The 23,081-nt window shown below is 48.6% G+C and overlaps 1 protein-coding gene across 5 annotated transcripts in view; it reads right to left on the reverse strand.

The window, feature by feature from the left end:
- Window positions 1-23,081, reverse strand: part of TNS3 (tensin 3) — a 353,662-nt gene that overhangs the window by 242,749 nt on the left and 87,832 nt on the right. For 2 of the 5 annotated variants that reach the window (XM_033194191.1, XM_033194192.1), the window contains exons 1-2: window positions 20,398-20,580; window positions 10,172-10,283 (exon numbers count right to left, since the gene is read on the reverse strand). In XM_033194191.1, coding sequence (XP_033050082.1) covers window positions 10,172-10,283; window positions 20,398-20,475 — 190 coding nt within the window. In that variant the 5' untranslated portion in view covers window positions 20,476-20,580. Of the gene's footprint in view, window positions 1-10,171; window positions 10,284-20,397; window positions 20,763-23,081 lie in introns of those variants that run through there. The other 3 variants (XM_033194200.1, XM_033194198.1, XM_033194194.1) reach the window with 2 other exon arrangements.

The raw sequence follows: 23,081 nt of genomic DNA on the forward strand, positions 1-23,081 counted from the left end.
CTACCTTTTATTCCCTCCTTAATTCCACTGGTATTCATTAACACCCACAACTGAAACATTCTGTAAGCCTATAAATATGTCCTGGACACCTACCACAGGGCAGAAACTGATCTGGACCTGGATATGATTGGAAACACAGAAAAAGTTCATGAATGTACACTGCAGTGCAAGAGGAAAGGAAAATCAACAGGAACCGTGGATTCTATCAGGATGACTTGAGGTACAGGAAAGTAACTCCAGGAAAGTGCAGCGGGAGCCTAAAGGTGGAGGGAGGGTTCCACACTCATTTCTGTATCGGGTGTCAAGAAAAGTCTGAAGGGACAAGAAGAAAAATGGCAGCAAATGGGTGAGAAGGTGACAGGGGGCTGGGCCACACAGCCTCAGGGAGGCCAGCACCCAAAAGACACTATAAAATTAATTGTTGAGGGCATCAACCAATCAATAATCAATCAATCAAGAATCAGTTAACCAAGATAGTCACTCTCACAAACTCCAGTACTTGCACAACAGGCCTTTGTGGCAGGTCGACTGGGGTTGCCGAGACCCCAAGGCTCTTGGCTGCACCCAGCCTGCCTCCCACAGCACCATTTCCTCAGCCAGGTGCCTCCCAAAAGGGAAGTCAAACCCTCCAGACTACCCTCTGTTGGACACCAGCCCACGAATGGGGATAAGGCTCAAGATGCTCCCATTCGAGCGAGAGCAGCCCTCTCTGTGTGCCCGCACGGCACAGGCAGCATTTGATGTCACTGCAAGGTGCCTCCCCCCATGTCACAGGGCGGCCATCTCCGCGTTCTTATCTATTTGCTGTTCTCACTCTCTTCACAGATCCTCACCTCACCACGCCAGATCTGCCCAAGAACATTGAACCACACTTCAAGACAATAGCCCCTAAAACTCTTGAAGTTTTTATCCCCAGATAATCGGTTTCACTCTTTCTCTCTCATTCTTTCCACGTAATATGATTTTATTTTCTCGAAAAATAATCGTTGGGGCCAGGCACAGTGGCCAATACCCGAATTCCCAGCACTTTGGGAGGCGAAGTTGGCAGGCTCATTTGAGGTTACGAGTTGGAAAACAGCCTGGGCAACAGTAAGACCCCCATCTCTACAAGAAAGAATATAAATCAATCAATCAATCAATCAATCATTGTTATCCCCCTCAAGGGATTCTTATCCTATGGGCATGGTTCACGTGCTCAGACATGAATCTGATCCTCACACAACCCCTTGATGAGTTTCAGTTGTTGTCTTCATGTGGCAGACCAGCAAACTGAAGCACAGGGAAGCAGTGGAACTGAGGTCTGAACTCACATCAGCCTGGCTCTGGAGATCACAGGCTTCACCTCTGAGCCTCTCAGAAATCAATCGAGGTGGCCTTCATCTTCACGAATAGGACACTGAATCGGCTGTGGCACTGACTCATGTTGATGAAGCACTCAGGAGCTGACAGAGTCCTTTTATGTCCCTTGACTCACACGTTCCTCTGAACAGCCTGTGAGCAGGGCCAGCCAGGCCTCACTGCCCACTTTACAGTCCGAAGAATCAAGCACAGAGACAACGAGAACCCACTGGGTCCCGGCCTGCTGCTTCGTCTCAGGGCGCCAGCTCCCATCCCTAACATTACCCACATCATCTATATAAAGGACACACCTTGTTGTCTCTTTACCTTGTTGTCAATCTGCCCCCCATGTAAGATACCCCCCCCCAACACAAGGCACGTGTAGAAAGGAAAATGTCTCTGCATCTCCATCAAATACTCAAATGGATCATAGTATAGAATATTGCAAAATGAAAGGAAAGAAAGAAGATGGTACCAATCCCTCCAAAACATCCGAAGTCTAACTCAGGAAACCCTCTTAAGTACTTGTCTACTTCAAATACCTGTTTGGAAGGAAACAAGTCCCCCACCTCACTCGGTGTGTGAGCAGACCCCAGCATTGGGGCCACTCATCACCATGTAAACCAGGAGCACCCTCCCAAGAACCCCAGGTCCCCCACACACATGGCTGTGACTGTCCAGGACTTCTTTGTCCCTCACTGGCCCAGCAGCCTGGTGGGAGTCGTCCACCTGTGTGTGGGTGACCAGCAGCTAACACAGTAGGCGCCTGACGCATGCTAGCCACAGTGAGCCGGCCGGAGGGTTGAGGGTGATATGGGAGCCTGCCTGTCCACGCTCACCCTAGGTTAGGGGCCGCCTGGCTGAGTCACGCTGAGGCCAGGCTTCGACCCTATCCTCTGAACAGAGTTCCTCACATTTCTTAACATTTCAGGCCTGCCAGTGTCCCAGGGTTGCTGATACCCGCGTTGGCTCGTTGAAGCACAGCACTGCCCCTTCCCTGGCTTCGATGATGTGGAATCAGAAGTTGCCACGCCCAGGCAGACCTTGAGCACCCAGAGAGCAGCATTACATCCATCTGAATAAACCGACAGAAAACAACCCCACAACTGAACATAAAATTCCAGATCACAGTTACTGCAAAACAAATACTTGGATTTATAAGCTTGGCTACACTGCTCAGTGAGTTTTAAAAATCAAAATCCACCAGCACAATCAACTAACATAACCCAGACATCCTGACAACCCAGACCATTGAGAAACATCTGGGAGGGGTCCAGGCCTTCTTCCCAGCCACAGAGTTAGAAAACAGGAAGGATTTCAGTCAAAATCCACGAGTAAAGTCCATCTGGAGGCGGCTGAGAAATGCGATGCATTGCAACAGGGGAGCAGAATTTAGAGGCAGGGAAGTGCTACTTCCCATCAGATAACCACCATCGACCAGAAATTATTCAGACGAAGTTTGGCCTGGGCGCCTCCTCCCGCTTTAGTGCTTCTGGAAGGTTATGTCATGTTGCCACCTCTCTGGATGGGGCAAGTCTGATGGAAGGGCTGAGCTCAGTGCCCGGGTGGGGGTCAACCCCAGAGTGGGGCTGGGCTTGGCCTCAGGGTGAGGGACTCACCACCTCCAATTGTTCTGGAAAGAACTTTGGAAATAACATCTGCAGCCATTTCACATGGATTTGCCACAGAAGAACTGATCAATGAGCCAGGTGTCTATCTGCACAAATTCATCCGGATTGTCATGCAACTTACATTCCCTGTGCACCTACTGGGTTCTAGGCCCTTTGCTGAGACTCAGGATACCCAAGAGACAGCAGTGCATCACATCATAGCAGGAGCAGTCAGCCCAGGGGAGCAGACAGATTCATAAACAAATGATCAGGACTTGGCAAGTTCCTCCAGGATCCTGACAATGTCCACGCTCCCTGCCCCACCCACCTTCCCAGAATTGCCTGTCCTTCCTCTGTGCTCCCAAGGATGCTGCAAATATGTCCAATAAAGCACTCCTCACACGGGATCCTGTTGCTGCTCACAACTCCAGCCCATTAGACTCCGAGCCCTTTGAAGCTTTCGTCACCGTGGGCATCGCAATGCACCAGCCACCGCACCTGCTCAGTAAAAGTGTGCTGCTGAGGGTTCACCCTGCAAGACAAGACAGCACTCCACTTTGGGACGGAGGCGTCTGCTCTGTGCACAGGCACCTGGTGAACAACACAGAGCCAGTCCATCATGCCTCCTGGGCTCCAGCTGAGGGCAGAGAATCACTGCCCCAGTGAACATCCGGATGGCTAGCTAGTCACTGGCCTTGGATAGTACCGGAGGGAAAAGGGCAGATGCTAGGGGACACAGTGACAGGGCAGGGAGGCACCTTCCTGAGGACCTGGTGCTTGAGCTGAAACCTAAAGGATGAGGGGCAGCAGACAGAGCAGCGCCGTTCAACAAAAGGTCAAAAATGAGCCCTGTGCAGCCGGCCTTTCAAAGCACCTGGGGGAGTCAGGAGAGACCAAATAAGGCAGGTACAGCCTCAAAAGGGCCACCATGAGGATGCAGGCACAGGTTCTTCCCACTGGATAGTTTACGGTTTCCCAGAGTTGTTTTCTGAGTACAAACAGGAAAGGAGCAGAGAGGCAAACACGAGAGTGGATCTCAAAGGCATCCCAGCCTGGCAGACAAAGGGCCAGATCCAGGGAAGCTGGGTTAGGAAGGAGGAACGGGAGGTTTGCAGGGCAATGGAGACGGGAGCCCAGCCTCCAGGAAGAAGACCAGCAAGGGCGGAGCAGCAGGTAGGGCTGGGAGCCGGAGCCTGACCAGGGGCTCTCCCATTCAGTGGATCTGGGTTACAGGTATCAGCAGGGATGGGATGCCTGCCCCCCAAAAGTGGGGACACCATATCCCTCTGCCTCCTCAGAGGCAAGCAGGATCATAGATTTGTTGCTTGGATTAAGTTAGAAAACTAAACCCTCTGTGTATCAGCAGCCTTTGAAGGCCAAGGGCTCTTGACGGGTGACATTCCCTGGTGTGTCTCCCTAACACGTTTCAGATCTGCCCGCCTCTGAGTCGTAAGCCTCTGCACTGGTAGTCAGTCCTACCCACACCCCCAGGCCAGCCTCTGTGTAACTTCCTATCCCACAGTACTCCTGCTCTGATGATGGAGGCTTATCTCAGCTGCCTCAGCTTGCACCATGACACCTCCTGTCCACAGGGCACCTTGGCCTCAACAGACCATGGCACCTCAGGCTTGGGAGCATCCCCGAACACCCCCTGATCTCTAGCACACATATTAACTTAACATAACTGAAAAAGCTAATGAAAACAATCATGTCTAAAAGACTTCTGAAATATGGAATCCTGTATGTTTTTTAGAAATAATTTCTATTGTTTATTAACATAATTCCTAGAGTTATGTGCACAAAAACATGATGTCTCTGTCAGTTTGGGCTACCATTTAAAAATTACCCTAAACTAGGTGGCTTATAAACAGTTGCTTATTTCTCACAGCTCTAGAGGTTGCAAGTCTAAGGTCAAGGCACCACAGATGCGGTGTCTGGAGAGGACCCACTTCCTGGTTCGTACATGGCGCCTCCTTACTGCATCGTCACATAGCCAAAGGGGCAAGGAAGCTTTCTAGGGTCCCTTTCATAAGGGCCCTAATCCCACCCATGAGGCTCCACCCACATAACATAATCACCTCCCCAGGGCCCCACCTCCTAATGCCACCATCCCATGGAGAGTTAGAATGTCAACATAAGAATTTCGGGGAGACACAAACATCCTGACCATAACACAGGGCATACATGGGGCAGTTCCAAAACACTATCCCACAGAAAGAAGAAGGCAGACACTTCTCTAACAGGAGAAGTCCTCAGCATCTCAGTGCACACATGCCCAAAGGCACAACACTCACCACGTTCTAAAGCCAAGAGCACCAGAAACCAGAGGTGGGCCCGTCCCTTGAGTCAGAATGCCTCTGCCTCCAATGGTGCCCATGGCTGCTGTTTCCTCCCAATGTCTCCACCAAGCGCCTTGACTGGGGGTCCCTCCTCGGGGATGGAGCCTGCAAGTGCTCCCTGAAGGGTGGTAGCCTTCCTTCCTCCAGAAGGGGAAGGTTTCTTTCATCTGGGTCGGCTCTCTGTTCCTTCTCCTGATAATGAGCCTCCTGCCATGAACTCAACACGACATGCAGCTTCCCAAGCCTACCACATCCTTGGCTTCTGCCAGTTCTCTCTGCAAAAAGCAAATGGCTGCTTGCCACCACCAACCACAAAGAAAGGACCCAGGGAACCATGGGGACAGTCCCTACTGAAGCCCACCAGGCCAGAGGGCTCAAGGCAGAAGAGTTTCACCACATGGGACTGATAAGAGGACAGCAAGGAGTGAGGGAGGAATTCAGACACACACACACAAGAATACACATGCATGCACTGCATGCACCCAGGCTGGAAAGGTGAGCACAACTCACCACACTACCCCCAGCACTCACAGCCAGCAAGCTCAGGGCAACTCTTTGGGGAGAAGCTGAATCAGCACCTTCTGAAAAGGGGGAACATCCAGGGTGCGGTGCAGTAAAGCACTACCTGCCAGCATGAAGCAGCTGTCTGCTGGGGAGGTGGTGGTCCTCCCCTGCCTCCCTGGCCTGGCAGACCAGGCTCTTTCACGTACAACCTTCCCTGACTCCCAACTCTGCACCACTGGGTCTGCATTTTCATGCCCATTTTAGGGTTGAGAAAATGGGCTTCACAAAAGCCTCATGTCCTAAACTGCCCAGGATGTGAGTGGCACACCCAGAACTTGAACCCACATCCTGATCTCTTTCTACTGCCTCTAGACAAGACATCCCATCCCAACGGAGGGGCCCAGAGCCACAGACAGGGACACAGGGAGAGCAGGTGTCTGTGTGCCCATAACGCCTGCATCCTGGCTGCCCCTGGACAGGAACCAGCCTAAAAAAGGCAATGAGAGCAGCAATGTGGCCCTGCAGTGGAAAGTGAGCTGTGGGGGAGGAGGAGGTGAAGAAGAGAGGGATAAATCAGGCATGAGAAGAGGGGTGAAGTCACCTAACATCATAGCTGTTCATGAGTGATTTTCTTCAAGGAATAAAAAAAGTATGTGCCTTTTTTTTCCTTTGTTACCTCCACTGACCAAGAATCTATTTCACCAATGAGAAAAAGCAGTGCTACACTGGGTTTCTTGGAGTAGAGGAGCATTAGCCAAACAGGACAGGAGATAACGCTGCACGAGGTGCTGGCAGCCCTATTGCTTGTCCATGTTGATTACATGCGGGGTCCTCCAGGCCAAGGTGGGCCTCGAATCCTCGGAGGATTCTAGGTGACGCTCTAGGTGTCTCGCTGCCTTATACCAAAACAGAACTCCAGAGAGTTCCAAGGGGAGTGGGAAAGCATCGATACCAACAGAAACCAATAGATGGGTCACAGGGCCACCACACTGGGCCTTGTTCTCATGAGTGCCTGGATGTTGCCAGAAGCGTGTGAAATTTAAACCGTTATCTGGAGATAGCATGCCTTACTGCGTCTTCCTTAACAACCAGATGACACACAGCAAGATAAGCCTGTTGAACATCTTGTCCAGATAGAGCACTATTTATTCTCTTCTCCTTCAAGAACAAAAGCAGCTCCTGTGCGCATGCACGTTTCCTCTGTCTCTATCTCCCTCAAGATAAGATAATGGACGTCATAGAGCAGCTGAACTCTACAAAGTGGTCTGAACAGGAGAGATGCTCTCACATGTTCCCTCACTACATGGAATATCTGTGTGCTCAAGCAAATGCATTCACGCAGATGCATGCACGCATGCACACACATGGAATCACAGGTCTGTGCACTGCATGTCCTCATATGCATGAAGTCAATCATGCATGCATGCCCTGCACCCACACACTCACACACACTCAGGCACATACACACCACTCTGGCAAGCCTCCTCACCCCTCCCTAGTATTTCTGGCAGGCCTCCTCACCCCTCCCTAATATTTCACACACCACAAATTTAAAATGCCACAAAACAGAGTTCATTTGGAACCAGAGGATCAATCTGCGGTCCTCCCCTGGCCCTTTTGAGTGTGTGTAACTGCAGGACAGAGGAAGAGACTCAAGTCCCAACCCAGGGAAGGCACCAAGACGATGATCCTCCAAGATCAAGAAAGACGACAGGCTCCCAGCTGTCCAAGACACACTTGTGCGTTTCACAGCTGGAGGCCGTGCTTTCTGCAAGCTCTTGTTTCATTGGTTCTATTTACTTTGAAAACAGTCAATACTACTTAAATGGCAGGAACAGAACACTGAAGTACTAAAGAGGATGTCTGAGATAACTCCTCAGTAAACTCAGTTCTCATTTGTACAAAGGAAAAATTACTCCTCAAGCGGTATAACCAACGCAATGCAGCCCAAGCCACTGTGGTTAAGTCGTGCAAAAGGCCTCTGTGTCTAAGGAGCTCCCTTACTGGATTACAGCTCAAGGATGTGTGATGCAGAGGCTAACCAAACACACACGCAGCATCAGCCATGTGAAGCTACCCACAGTGGGTTCGCTTGAGAGCAATCCCAACACCAGTAACAAAACTAAGTGCCACAACACTGGCTGTGCACTGTCTTCTGCCCTTGCAACAGCCCTTACTCTAAGTCCTAGACCCAGAGTGAGGAGACTTTGCCCCTGTCAGGGGCAGGACCAGGACCCAGCTCTGTCTGACCTCCGCCTTTGCTCCTAAATCAGACCTGTCCCCACATAGCACCTGACAGGCAGAAGTCAGTTCATGGGGAACCTTTGGCTGTGCAACTTTGCCGGAGATGTCATCACAGGGTGAGGAAGCCGAGAACAAGCCCACGGTGTCCCTGCTGGTGCCATGCTGCTCAAGACAGCTCTCCCAACATCGCCCAGTGGCTCCACGGGCACAGGACCAGGGCTCTTGGATCAACACCAGGCCCTGACAGCTCTGATTCCCAGGCTCTCTGGGCTGCTGGTTTCATGGTTCCAATTCAATGACGACTTTCCTTTTCCTTCTTTTCACACTTGGGAGTCAAAGTTAGAGACCAAAATTTTAAAATATGAGCATTTCTATGAGAATGACATTTGAAGATGGAGAGACTCCTTGGGCTTCTATTTTTGCCGTGTTCCTGGAAAGGCACAAAGCCCCTACTGGACCCTGTAGGATATGTGGGACACAGAGAGACCACTATATTTGCCCACAGACATCTTAGAGCAAGCTTGATGGAGGGCGCTAGTCCAAGAGCACCGGTGCAATTTCTCATCCCCTTACACCTGCAGGTCCCAAACACAAAGGGCCACCACATTTGGCTGACATGGCCCTCCTGAACTGGACAAGTTATGCAGGGGAATGGCCAGTGACAGGCCACGGCATTCACAGATGACCAAGATATCACCCAGTGCAGTGCCATTTGCAAATATGGGCTTAAAACACAGTGGCTCACACCTGTAATCCCAGCACTTTGGGAAGCTAAGGCAGGAGAATCACTCGAGGCTAAGAGTTCAAAACCAGCCTGGACAACATAATGAGACTCTGTCTCTAAAAAAGTAAGAAAATTAGCTGGGCATGTGGTGCATGCCTACAGTCCAGCTACCGGAGAGGGTGAGGTGGGAGGATGGCTTGGGCCCAGGAGGTCAAGGCTGCAGTGAGCCCTGATCATGTCACTGCACTCCCATCTGGATGACAGAGTGAGACCCTGTCTCAAAAAAAAAAAAAAAAAAGTTTTTCATCACAGGATGTCATATCAGTTGGCTCAGAGTACACTATAGCTCCTGTTCTCTGCCTTGGATGCAGATCTAGATGAATTACACAGATGGCTCCCTGGTCTTTGGCTTCTACTTAGACACCAGGGTGGCAGGTACCCACCACTTATCCAACACATTCTTCAGCACTGACTTCTCCAAGGGGCCAAATCATAGGGGGGCACCCGAGTCTTCTCACATAGTCTCAGGCCTTTGAATTGTAAAAGAATCCCAAGAGCCCCTTAGAGGCCCCTGGTCACATCCTCAACCCATTAAGGTTTGACTGCATGCATCTTTCCACCACAGGCACCCTACTCTAAAAAGGTCATCAGGGACCACCTGCTGGGGGTCTGCAGGGAGGAAGGCACTGAGGGGAAGGTCCCAACAGCACAGAAGCCTACAGGCTGAGACTCTGCACATTTTCTAGAGGAAATCTCCAACCCTGCAGATGAAATGACCCCAAAGAGCAGCCCCAGCACTCTCCAAGGGCCTCATTCTCCTAGTGACTCCCTCTGTGTGGTGTACGCCATTGGTCCCCCCAGCAGTCCATGCCCCCCACCATTCTCACATTCATTACAGTCACACGTCTCTTACTAGATTTATTAATGCACAGTCACAAAAAAGAATTGGCAAGTTCCATTCATTACTTGATGTCTAAATATCAAGTACCCAAGCTGGTGGCTTAGTTTAGTGACAGAATCTGAAAGAGGCCATACCAAAATGAACCCAAATTCTAAAAACAGAAAAATTTCATTTGCAAACTTGAGTAAGCGATCTGAAAGTCAAACTAAATATCCTGAGTTACTGACACTTCAGAGCAGACCCGAGAATAAATTATTAATTTACAAACTGCTGCCTCCTCTCCCATCGGGGAACTCTGCTCTTTCTGTAAAAATGTCCTCATGAGCACATATCTGTGTAAATACAGTTGGCCCCTGCTAAGTAAGGGGATGGGGGGGGAGGGGAACACATAAGCTAAGAAGGGGAATTCCATGATCTAACTTTTGGAAACTCCGGAAAAAAAAGTTTTCGTTTTGATTTTGTTTGTTTTGCTTTGGACTAATCAGCAAGAGAATCATAAACACAGACTTACCTCGGCATGAAATACCTTGACCGTCAATAATTTGTTTGCAAACTCCACACACTTTGGATTTTTTAAAGGCCTTGTTCTTAAAAGTGTGCAGACTTGAGGTTAATTCTTCTGGCTGAAAAAGTAAAGGAAGACATTGTCAACATTTCATCTCATAGTTTGTTTCTTTTTTCTTTTCCTTTTCGGGAGATAATAAATCTGGCGGAATTTGTAAAGAGCAAAAACAGGAACTTCACCAAGCGAACAGAGAACAATAAACCATTTCGGTGTCTCGGGTCCCAACACGACCCATGGATACCCTGTTAGCATTCCCAGTTCCAGAGTCCTAGACGGATGTTCACTCTCGCCTAACTCATCAATCCCCACATGGGGTGCCTAGAAACATTACATCAACCAACATCACCACCTGAAAACGCACTCCCTTCCAGACTTGAGCCACAGATCCACCCACTTCTGGGACCAAGTAATCCACACACACTTCTAGACTCTCAACCCTTTATTTTCTGGAAAGATTAATTAGCAAAACAGCACAATTATGTTACGAGGAAGTCAACTGGCTTTCCTGGTTCAAAGGTGTTCCAGAATCACTATGAAGCTGTTGAGCCTCTCTGAGCTCTTCTGCAGAAGAAGAGGCAGTCCAGCCTGTGACACACATGTGGTTCTTCCTCAAGCACAATTACAAGCATTAGCACTTGGGAAAAGTAACCACTCAGCTACCTATTCATGTTTATACAGCCAAGGCTCACCACTATATGATAACCTTATAAGAATTCAATTTGCTTTTAGAGTCAAGCACCAATCATACCTATTTGCTGATATGTGACTGTGTATTCTGTCAGAACCTAACATCCATATGGATTCACTGAGGCCATTGCTCACCCACTGGAATAATTAAATTTCTTTGAAAAGACAAAATGGTATTTAGAATGTGGAATAAATGGTACAACTACTTTAGAAAACAGTTTGACAATTTCTTATAAACTTAAACATACACCTATCCTATGACTCAGCAATTCCATTCTTATTTACACTAAAGACAAATAAAAGCCTATGTCCACAAGAGAAAGAATGGTCATAACAGCTTTATATAACCCAAATGTCCATCATAAGAGCAGATAAAAATAACTATGGTATATCCATACAATGGAATACTGTTCAGGAATATACAAGCACAAACCACTACAAGTGTAACAACATGGATGAACATCAAAAAGCATTACCCTAACTGAGAGACGCCAGGTGCAGGAGTACACAGTGAGTGACCCAATTTACAGACTGTTCACAAGCAGGCAGTCTACCTTAATAGAATTAATAATGGTTACCTCGAAGGGTGTGAGTAGTGTCTACAAAGGGCATGAGGAGGCTTTCTTGGTGGAGAAAGTGTTTGAATTCCCACTCTGGGTGATGCTTACACAGGAATACCCGTATTTAAAGTCCTTAAGCTGCATGCCTAAGATTTTTACATTTTACTGTCTAAAGGCTTATAAGAAAGTTGAAAATACGTATGTTAATAAAGACACAATCCTGGAAAAATACTAGTAATATAGTGTTGAAGATATGGTAAAATAATGTTAAGCTATGTGACAGCATTTTTACTTTTTTAAAAAAAATATCGGCCGGGCACAGTGGTTCAGGCCTGTAATCCCAGCACTTTGGGAGGCCGAGGCGGGCAGATCACAAGGTCAGGAGATCGAGAACATCCTGGCTAACACGGTCAAACTCAGTCTCTACTAAAAATACAAAAAATTAGCCAGGTGTGGCGGTGGGCGCCTGTAGTCCCAGCTCCTCGGGAGGCTGAGGCAGGAGAATGGCGTGAACCCAGGAGGCGGAGCTTGCAGTGACATGAGATTGCACCACTGCACTCCAGCCTGGATGACAGAGAGAGACTCCAGCTCAAAAAAAAATAAATAAATAAAAAATAACTATACGGCTGGGCATGGTGGCTCACACCTGTAATCCTAGCACTTTGGGAGGCTGAGGCGGGTTGATCACCTTAGGTCAGGAGCTCGAGACCAGCCTGACCAATATAGTGAAACCCCATCTCTACTAAAAATACAAAAATTAGCTGGTCGTGGTGGTACGTGCCTGTAGTCCCAGCTATTCAGGAGGCTGGGGCAGGAGAATCGCTTGAACTCGGGAGGCGGAGGTTGCAGTGAGCCAAGATTGCGCCACTGCACTACAGCCTGGGTGATAGAACGAGACTCCATCTATAAATTTCCTCTTTTGATTTGATGTAGTACCAGGAACTGGATTTATCCTCACTTGCAATAACCAAAAATTGTAGAAAATACATGAAAAGATGTCTTTAAGGCACTAAACAGAAAATGGAGAATGGTGATACCTCAAAGACGAGAAAGAATAAAGCAAACTCCACAACTGCCCCTAGATTGCTGCCCTGAGTGAGTTTCCAGGATGTGGCTAAGGAAGAGAGACCCCGGGTTGAGCCCAGAGTACTGCCTGGGCTGGGGAGAAGGCATTAAGAGTCCAGGGAGAAGAAGGCAGCAAGAGTTTGCTAGACAGAGTACCACAGAACAGAGAACTGCAAGGAGCTCTGAAGACCCACCTGCCTGCAGAAGGTCCCTTTTGAAGTCTTCAGTTGAGTACTGATGAGTCCAAACACACACACGTGTGTGTGTGTGCGCATGTATGTGTACGCTACCCAAGCTGGGGAAAGAACCACCAGACAGGATTAGAAGAAACAGTGTCCAGTGCTCACACAGAGCTGGAAAGAGTGCCTATTTGATAGACCAGGAAACCTCAAAATTCACGGAGGATCTCATAGAAAACAAAGGATCTTGCCCACTAGAGAGGAATAATTAACTCTAGACTGGGGGAAATAATTAGCTCTAGATTAAATACTCCTCCTGTCTTCCCACCCTATCAGAAAACCACTATCAAAAAGAATCAAACTCTTCCCAAGTAATTGAACTGCAACCCAGAACAAAGCTCAAGAATACCTGCAGGAATACAAATAATATTCGGCACAAAAATACCTAGCCCCAAGGTAAGGTTCTCAGTGTCTACTACCTAGTCTAAAATTATCAGGCACTCAGAGACAGGAAAACACGGCTGATAATAAGAAAACAAAAAAATCAATCCGGGCGCCTGTAGTCCCAGCTACTCGGGAGGCTGAGGCAGGAGAATGGCGTAAACCCGGGAGGCGGAGCTTGCAGTGAGCTGAGATCCGGCCACTGCACTCCAGTCCGGGCGACAGAGCGAGACTCCGCCTCAAAAAAAAAAAAAAAAAAAAATCAATCAACTGAAACTGCCCCAGAACTAACAGAGATGTTGGAATTAGTAGGCAAGGATGTTAAAAAGGGCTCTTATAACTATTCTGTATGCTAAAAAGTTAAGTAGAGACCTGAAAAACATAAAAAGATCCAAATCAAAGAAAATGTAAGAATATGAGATGCAAGATACACTAGATGAGATTACTGGCAGATTAGATCCTGCAGAAGCACAGGTGAATGAACTTGAAGACATCACAGTACAAACCTCCCAACATAAACACACAGAGATCAGACAACCTAAATAAATAAATAAACAAACATCAGTAAGCTGTGGGAGAACTTTGAACAACATAACATATGTGTAACGGACACTCTGACAGAGAAGGGCAGGAAAGCGGGGATCTTTGAAAAAACAATGGCTGAAACGTTTTCAAACCAGGAGGAAAATTATAAACCCACAGATCCAAGAAACTCAAGAAATTTCTTGGCCAAGCCCGGTAGCTCACACCTGTAATCCGAGCTCTTTGGGAGGCAGAGGCAGCTGGATCACCTGAGGTCAGGGGTTCCAGACCAGCCTGACCAACACAGTCTACTAAAAATACAAAAAATCAGCCGGGCATGGTGTCTACTAAAAATACAAAAAGTTGGCCGGGCATAGTGGTGGCACCTGTAATCCCAGCTACTCGGGAGGCTAGGGCAGGAGAATCGCTTGAACCCAGGAGGTGGAGGTTGCAGTGAGCCGAGATTGCACCATTGCACTCCAGCCTGGGCAACAAGAGCAAAACTCTATCTCAAAAAAAATATATATATATACACACACACATACACGTCTATATATATATAGACATATAGATATGTATGTGTCTATATATATGTATGTCTAGCACAAGAAATGTGGCAGGAACTACCCCAAGGCATAAGGCATACAATAATCAAATTGCTTAAACTCAGTAACAAAGAAAAAAACCTTAAAAACAACCACCGGGCCAAAAGACACGTTACATGCAGGGGACCAACCATTAGGATAGCAGGTTTCTCATTGTTCTAAAAAATGCAAGTGAGAAGACAGCAGTGTAATAGAAAATACCGAAAGATGGACACAAAGAAGAGAAGAGACACCAAGGCCTACTTGAGGGTGGAGGGTGGGAGGAGGGTGAAGACTGAAAAACCACCTCCATCGAGTACTGTGCTTATTACCTGGGGGAGGAAATAATCGGTACACCAAACCCCCATAACACACAACTTACCTATATAATAAACCCGCACATGCACCCTGAACCTAAATGTTAAAAAAATAAAATAAAATAAAATAAAACAAAACACTGAAAGAAAACCTGTCAATCTAGAATTCTGTACTCAACAAAAATAGCTCTTAAAAATAAAAGTGAACCAAAAACTTATTAAAATATGTAAAAAAAAAAAAAATACACAAAGCCCCCCAAAAAAAACCCCAGCTGACACATACAACATATTAAAGACAGTGCTTGGGCAAAAAGGACACGGCAGATGGAATGATGGCTTTATACCCACAAATGAAGAGCACCAGAAATGCTAATTATACAGGTAAATGTATGAGTTTTTCTTACTATTTAAAGCTCATCAAAACATAATTAACTGTTTAAATAATAGTGTAATGTGACATATGACATACTTTTATGTAAAAGTAAATTTTCTGATGAAATGGCACAAAGTTCAGGAAAGAAGAAAAGGAAATATACTAGTGATGACAGCGGTTGCTACCATCACGCTGGCTGCAGCAGGGGGGCGTGGCTGGGGCTGCACTCTCCATGGAGCCGATGGGAGTCGCGATGGGAACTCCCTGGGTGCCACTGCAGTTGCCCAAACTGCAGCTGCAGATACAAGCTTCCCTGTGTTCTAGGATGGGGCCACAAGCAGGCAGAATCTGCACCCCTGGGGTGCAGCTGCAGCCGCCATCCAGGGCTGCAGACCTGGGCCTCCCACTCCACCAAGCAGGCAGGAACCGGGGACAAGCAGGAGCTCCCTGAGTGCAGGCAGCTGTAGCCACCCTCCCAGGCACAGGACCCAGGCATCTCTAAGGCCTGCACCCTCGGGAGCATGGGAAGCCCCCCCTCCCATCACTGCTGGCTCAGGAGTGTCTGTTCTGGCTGCCTGGCTTGTCTCCTCTCCTGGCCCCCCACCTCTGATCTCAGAGTGGGATTGGGGAGGAGTTCCAGGGCCTTGAATGGCAGCAGGAGGCAAAGTCCTGGGCAGAAGGGGGTGGGTCCTCAGTAAGGCCCCCCCTTCAGGCCAGGGAGGGCCTGTAGGCTGGGGACGGGCTGCAGGTCCCACAGACTGGAACAGGGACTCATGGTGCCTCTTCCAGCCCGCCCATGGCCACCCATGGACCAATCAGCAGGCACTTCCTCTCCTCCAAGGGCTTTTCCAGGTTCAGCCAGAGCAAGAGAGAGGACAGAGAGAATGGGTAGAGCACAAGAGACCAGCTGCACAGAGAAGCTAACCTCTCTGCTGAGAGCTTCAGAGACCTGCAGAGATGTTGGGACTTGCAGCTGCAGAGAGGAACTACCTTCTCCAGGGCCTCCTCTCTGCTGAGAGCAGCAGAGGCCGGGATGACCTGCCTACAGAGAGGAGGACACTGTGGGTCTCCTCTAAGCTGTTTGACACTTAATACAATTTATCTTCATCTTCTTCACCCTTCCCCTGTCTGCATACCTCATTACTCCTGGACACAGGACAAGAACTCAGGCAAAGATGCCACTGGCCACAGAGGTTTCCAGCCAGCAAATGGACACCCCAAAGATCCCATAACACTATTATAAGGCTCTCGTGGTATTCATGAAGTGGATATAGTATCACTTGAAGGTAGCCTATGATGTTACAGAGGTATAGTATAAACCCCAGAGCAACCACTAAAATCATGAACTATAGGTAATAAGCAAACAAGAGAGATAAAATGAAATAATAAAAAGTATTCAATTAATCCAAATGGCAAAAGGAAATAAGAGAAAAAGCAGAACAAATAATAGGTAGGAGAAATAGAAAACAAGTAGCAGGATGACAGATTCAAACCTTGCCACATTAGTAATCATATTTATGTAAATAGTCTAAATATCTCAATTATAACTCAACAAAAGTTGTCAGATTATATATATATACATATATATATATACACACACACACATATATATATATGTATATATATATTTTTTTTTTCCCGAGTCTTGCTCTGTTGCCCACACTGGAGTATAGTGGCTCAATCTTGGCTCACTGCAACCTCTGCCTCCGCCTCCCAAGTAGCTGGGATTACAGGTGCCTGCCACCATGCCCGGCTAATTCTTGTATTTCTAGTAGAGACAGGGTTTCACCATGTTGGTGAGGCTTGTCTCAAACTCCTGACCTCATGATCCACCTACCTTAGCCTCCCAAAGTGCTGGGATTACAGGCATGAGCCCCCACACCAGGCCATTTTTTTTTTTTTAAGACAAAGGCTAGAAAAGAGAGGTACCCTTGCTGACTTTAATCAAAGGGAAGTTGGAGTGGCTATATTAGACAAAATAGGCTACAGATCAAAGAAAATTACCAAGGATATAGAAAGTCCTTTCATAATAATAAAAGGATTGATTCATCAAGAACACGTAACAATCCTAAACATGTAATCACTGATATGCTTTAACTATGTCCCCACCCAAATCTCATCTTGAATTCCCATGTGGTGTGGGAGGGACCCATTGGGAGGTAACTGAATCATGGGGGCAGCTCTTTCCTGTGGTGTTCTCGTGATAATGAATAATTCTCATGAGATCTGATGGTTTTATAAGGGGGAGTTTCTCTGCACAAACTCTCTCTCTTTGCCTGCTGCCATGTGAGATGTGCCTTTCACCTTCCAAAATGATTGTGAGGCCTTCCCAACATGTGGAACTGAGTCCATTAAGCCCTTTTTCCTGTATAAATTGCCCAGTCTCAGGTATGTCTTCATTAGCAGCATGAAAATGGACCAATACAATCACCTAATAAAAAACTTCATGGCCAGGCGTGGTGGCTCATGCCTGTAATCCTAGCACTTTGGGAGGCCGAGGCGGGCGGATCACCTGAGCTCAGGAGTTTAAGACCAATCTGGCCGACACGGCAAAATCCCGTCTCTATTAAAAATACAAAAATTAGCAGTGGTGGCAGGCACCTGTAATCCCAGCTACTTGGGAGGCTGAGGCAGGAGAATTGCTTGAGCCAGGGAGGCAGGGACTGCAGTGAGCTGAGATTATGCCATTGCATTCCAGCCTAGGTTGACAGAGTGAGACTCTGTCTCAAAAAAAAAAAAAAAAAAATGGAAAGTAAAGGACAGTGTCCCGAACCAAGCAGAAACCTTCACATAAGTTCTGATACGTACACTACAGGCTCCGTGGCCCAGGACAAGTCACAACCTCTCTTAAATAGAAAAGATATCCTCCCCCTCCTGTCTCTTAACAGCTATTATAAATGACCAAATGCTATACCATCTATCAGTTCATAGGAATCACTGGGGCAGTTTTTAAAACAGCTGACCCAGTCTCCACCCCAGACCAATTAAATCAGATTACCTGGAGGTTATCAGAACACTGGAATGTTGTCAAACCCCCCCAACCCCAACTCCATCCCGTGATTCCAATTTGCGGCCAAGACAGAACCACCACTGTATATAACAGACTATTCTATAAGTATCTACATACATTTAAGGCACTGTTATTATGTAGTCGTTACTATGTTGGTATTTGGTTTTTTCAAAGAGATTGCATCCTTTCTGGTAACAGAGGTTGTGTGTTCAATGCTCTGCAAAAGAAGGATAATGATGCTGCTAATTATGCAGTTGGTAACACTAGCCAAGTGCTTCTGTGTCATTACGGCCATCACCACTAGTCTACAAACCACGATGGTGAGACGCAAAACCAAGATGCAGCACCACACAGGCAACGGATGAGGCATATGGGACTCAGGCCCCATATGCCTCAAGCCCCAGTCTCATGCTCAGACAAGAGTAGCATTCAAACACTCAACAAACACATCTCTCTATTGCAATGCAGCAGCTGGTACATACTTTTCACTCATACTGCAGTTATTTGTTTATATGCCTTCTCTCCTGTGCTAGATTTCCTAGACGCAGGACACCAGGCTCTTTCCCCTTTGTCCTCTTAGGGCCCTGCCCAGCGCCTGGCAGACAGTGGACCGTGGACCCTCAATTAATATTTGTTGACCAAATGAATTAGCCACAGTCTGTGGGCCAAGGAAAGATACTGGAACCTTTTATTCCTTACAAATACCTTTACTCCAACCAGGGAGAAAGAGGCACTGTTTTCCTGCAGCTTTCTTGCCCACTGGTCCACAGCTAGAAAACTTAAAGAGGGAAACAGCAGAGAGACTGCTGCGAGGGCTCAGCCATTTGAATTGCTGGATCCCTGAGGAGTTCATTTAAGATAGTGTAATAACATCTGCTCACGCTTCATCTGTACATAACATCTCTATTGTGAAATGAGACCAGACGGGATTAGACTGCCCTTGTTTTCACCTGATACTGTGCTTTCATTTCTCCCAAAGGGGGAGAGGAGGCAGCAATGCTGAAGTATTTAGCAGGCTCAGTTCAGGAATCTAAATTGCACTTAATTGTTAGGAACAAAATGTTGGAAGGGTAGAAAGCAGGCTGCTGGTTCCACAAGGACTCCCTGAGGGGGACACAGTAATTAGTGCTGGTCTTGATTGTGAGGTCTCTTTTCAGAAAGAAAAATCTCTGCAAAATTGAACAGGGAGGTGCTCCACATGAATGCTCCACTCCGCCGAAATGCAAAACCGCAGGGACCTCTCGGATAGGTTCTCCCGGCTAAAGGTCGCCTGGCAAAATGGTTACACACGCAAAAGTGCAAAGCTGCATCAGCACAATCCCTGCTATGTTTTCCTTTCAGGAAATATTCAGCTCCACCATAGTAAAAGGATTTAGGTGGGCATTCAGGCACCTGGGAAACCTTCAGCGGCATTCTAGAGAGGCAGACACTGATGAAAAACACATTCCCAGCCCAACTTTACTCTGATATTAAACAGCCAGGAACACTTCCGGGCCTCGGGGATATTTCCCAGCCCACAGAGAGCCAGTATCTGGGGCAAGAGGGACACCCTCCACATCCAGCACATATTGCTCCCACACTTCCAAGCAGCAGCGTTTGACCACTAAACTTTAAGAGGGAACGCAGTACACCTCAAGTAACTAGCTGAAATTTTAACAGTTTTTCACGCCACAGAGCTTTACAAAAGTTTCAGAAAAACAAATGCAATAAATTCCTGATTGTTAGACTTAGGGAATGGGCGCTGAACCTAGCGGGAGCCAACCAGGCTCTGTTTAACTCAAACACCGTGAAGGGCCGTCCTGTGGACCGCAGAGTGCCTCTGGAACCCATGCGGTCCCCAGGGAACCTGTAAGGATTCCTATATCCCAGCGCATCTCCCACATTATTGAAGAGCTAAAATGCCCTTTACCTTTGCAAGAAACACGCGAGGGACAGCAGGTCTGCGTAATGGCCAGAATCCCAATTCCATTGCAGGGAAAGGAAACCAAGAAGCCTTTTCAAGAGGCTGTTGGGTTGGAAAGAGCTAAGCCTGGACCCTCTTCCACGCTTACCAGAAGCCGCTCCCACTAGGCAAAGCTCCACTGGCCCTCTCGCTCCTTGTCCTGCGCGCACACACACCAGGCTACACACGTACCCACAAGGGTACACACGCACCCACCAGGACTCTGGCACGGACCAGCGTACACATGCCTGTACACACAGACGCGCGCTCACAAGCACGCACGCGTGGACGTGCAGACAGGGGTGCACAAACACACACCGACATATGCGCACTGACAAGGGCACACGCATACACATGAGCACTGGCGGGTACACACCGGCACAGCGTCCACGGGCACCAGCGCACACCCGGCGCAGCCCACGTGCGTGCAGCCCTGAAGGCGCCCGTGCCTTGCGCCTCCGGCCCCGCACCCCAGCTCCGGGCCGCACTCACCTGGCGCCGGCGCCGGCGCGCCCGGGTTCCGCGCGCGAACCCTCCCGGTGGCCCGGGGGTCAGGGCGCGCAGCCGCATGGCCGCCCCTGCCGCCCGCGGGGACCCCGGCCCGGCCAGGCAAGGACCCCTCCCCAGTGGCGGTCGGGGCAGAGGATGCCTCCCGAGTTCCCTGCGGTCCCAAGTCCCAGGAAATGGCCAACACGGGAGGAGCGAAGGGCTCTCCGTGGCCGCGGGCCCAGGTCCCAGCCGCGCGCCGCCGCCTCCACGGCCACTCCTGCCCGTCAGAAGTCAGACGCCAGGAACAAAAGGCAGGCGCGAGAGCACAGTCCCGCACGGCGTCCCTCCATCTGACACGAATTAGCCCTCCCTCCCCCGCCCGCCCCAACCGCAGCTCCGAGCGAGCGCGGAGGCACAGGCTGAGCCGCCACACACTGGAAAAGTGGGTGAAGAAACGCCTTCCAGGCGGAGGGAGCAAGGTATTGCAGCCGCCATCTGACTGGAATTACGGACGCGCGGAGCTTGGTGCAGGGTTCAGCTTTACTAGGATTTCAAACCTCTCCGAGAACGCTGGCGAGGGGCTTGAAAGAATCAAAACCGGGCACGCTCTACGGCTTTCGGAATTTCTAAATCTTGACTATTATCCAGTCAACTCTGAATCTGTAATGAGCAGTAATCTGCACTACCCTGGTAATCTACACTAGCAAACAGGGCATTTGGAGTGGAAAGTAGGGAAACACTAAGGCAGAAAGGCTTTTTTTTCTAATTTGTCTCTTCAACTAGGAAAAACTAGGACCTGGCCTTGCAAAGGACACGCCTAACCAGGTGAGAATTTCAAGCAAAGCTCAAAGCACAGGACTGCCCGGGGCCTTGCACACCTGGGGGCTGGGCTGCACCTCCCTGCCCCCCTCCCTATCTCCCAGCCCATCCCTCCCCCGCCCTCCCCTCCCCCCCCGCCCCCCGCCGTCCTGCTCCTGGCAAATCAGGAAAATTCACAGCACATCTCGAGTCCCGTCTTCCTTCATGGGTCTGCGATTTTAGAAGGAAATTAGAAACCCGAAGTTCAGGAAGTGAAGATGACAGGGTGATGGAAGAAGATGGACAAGCCAGGATCCTGAAGGAAGGGTCATTTAGAAACGCCAGGAGGAGAGCTGGGCAAGATCCACAGGCAGATCCCTCCTTTCAATGCCAGTCGGACTTCACCAGCCTTCCCCGGGCAATGGATCTTGGCTGTCTACAAGAAGCTTTGTGGCAAGACTGAAAATAAAAGATCATGTTCAAGATGAAGCCACTGCCTGTGGTCTGTGGGGGGCAGGGGAAGAGATCCCTGCCTCAGAGCAGGATAGGGGGCCTTCTAGCCTCAGGCCAGCTAACCCTGTACTCCTATTACTGGCCTTCACTCAGCCTTTGTGGCTCTAACACTCTAACTTCAGATCTACAACTCCATGTGCAACTCCACATGCCTTGGATGTGGGGAGCAGTCTGGGTGGGCTAAGTTGTGGCCTTTATGGCTGACATATGTGCAAATTCCAGCCATCAATTCAACTGGCCGACGTTAACCGCTCAAGTTCTGGCACTAAATATCCATCTTTCCGTTTCTGCAGTAGAAGAGCAAAGCTGCTCTTCAACTTTCAATTACAAAGGAAAAAACCTCCTCCTAGAACACACCATTCTGAGTTCCAATTCCTCACTAAATCATCACCTGGCAGACAAGCAGGCATTCTCATTTCCCCCTGTCCTTCAAATGACATCATTATTCACCTTTTTCTATATTCATTCCTTCCTTCATTTTTCTGTATTCATTCATCATTTTTTTCCTATAGCGTATCCAAACTTTAGTTTTTTCAAATGTCTTTCCCTGAGAACACTTCTGTACCATATTCATTCCAGAGTCCTTCACATCTGACGCAATACCAGGTACACAGAAGTGTCTACAAACAGCTAAGAACAGGACATGCTGCTGTCCTGGTGTACCCAGGGCAAACACGCCCAGAGGTCAGCTGGATCTACCACCGCCCTTACCACGGTGCCCACAGGAACCGGCGGGAGAAATCTGAATTCAGCAATGAACAGATAGCCCCCAGCAGGATAAAACTCCTCCAACCTGAGTACCAGGATTCACGCTCTCGGGGGTCCACCCAGGAACAATGGTCGGGAGCACAGGCCAGCCCACTGCCCATGCAAGCCAGAGTGGAAGGCAAATAGTTGAAGGTGGCTTTTTATTACAGGGATACCCTGAATCTGCTCTTACTTATTTAAAAGGGGAGCCATTCAGAAAACTCCCACACTTCATTACTAGTAACAAATAACATGCATGTGATAAACCTCCCGAGTGAGGACAACAAACTGATTTTTCACTGGCAAGAAACTGCTCAATCCTAAGGCCAATCCGAATTCTCCAGCAGGCCACCTCTCCAGCCCCTCTCCCTGCCCCCCTCTGACCTCCTCCTACCAGGCTTGCAATCTAGGCTCTTACACTCCAGGGTCCTTCTGCTTTGCGCCCTTGGGCTCACTTGGGGCTTCTCCCATTCTCCTTTCTGGCTGAAAACCGCTGTCCTGGGCTCAGTTGAAGATCTGCCTCCCATCTGACCTCCCAGACTGGTTAATCATCCTCCATGGCTGAACCACCCAAGGATAGTTGGAGCCCTGACCCTCCAGTGTGGTCATAAGTCTTGTGCCTCCAATAG

This window comes from Trachypithecus francoisi, unplaced genomic scaffold (assembly GCF_009764315.1).
Source record: "Trachypithecus francoisi isolate TF-2019V2 unplaced genomic scaffold, Tfra_2.0 Lachesis_group4, whole genome shotgun sequence".
NCBI classification, from domain to species: Eukaryota; Metazoa; Chordata; class Mammalia; order Primates; family Cercopithecidae; genus Trachypithecus; species Trachypithecus francoisi.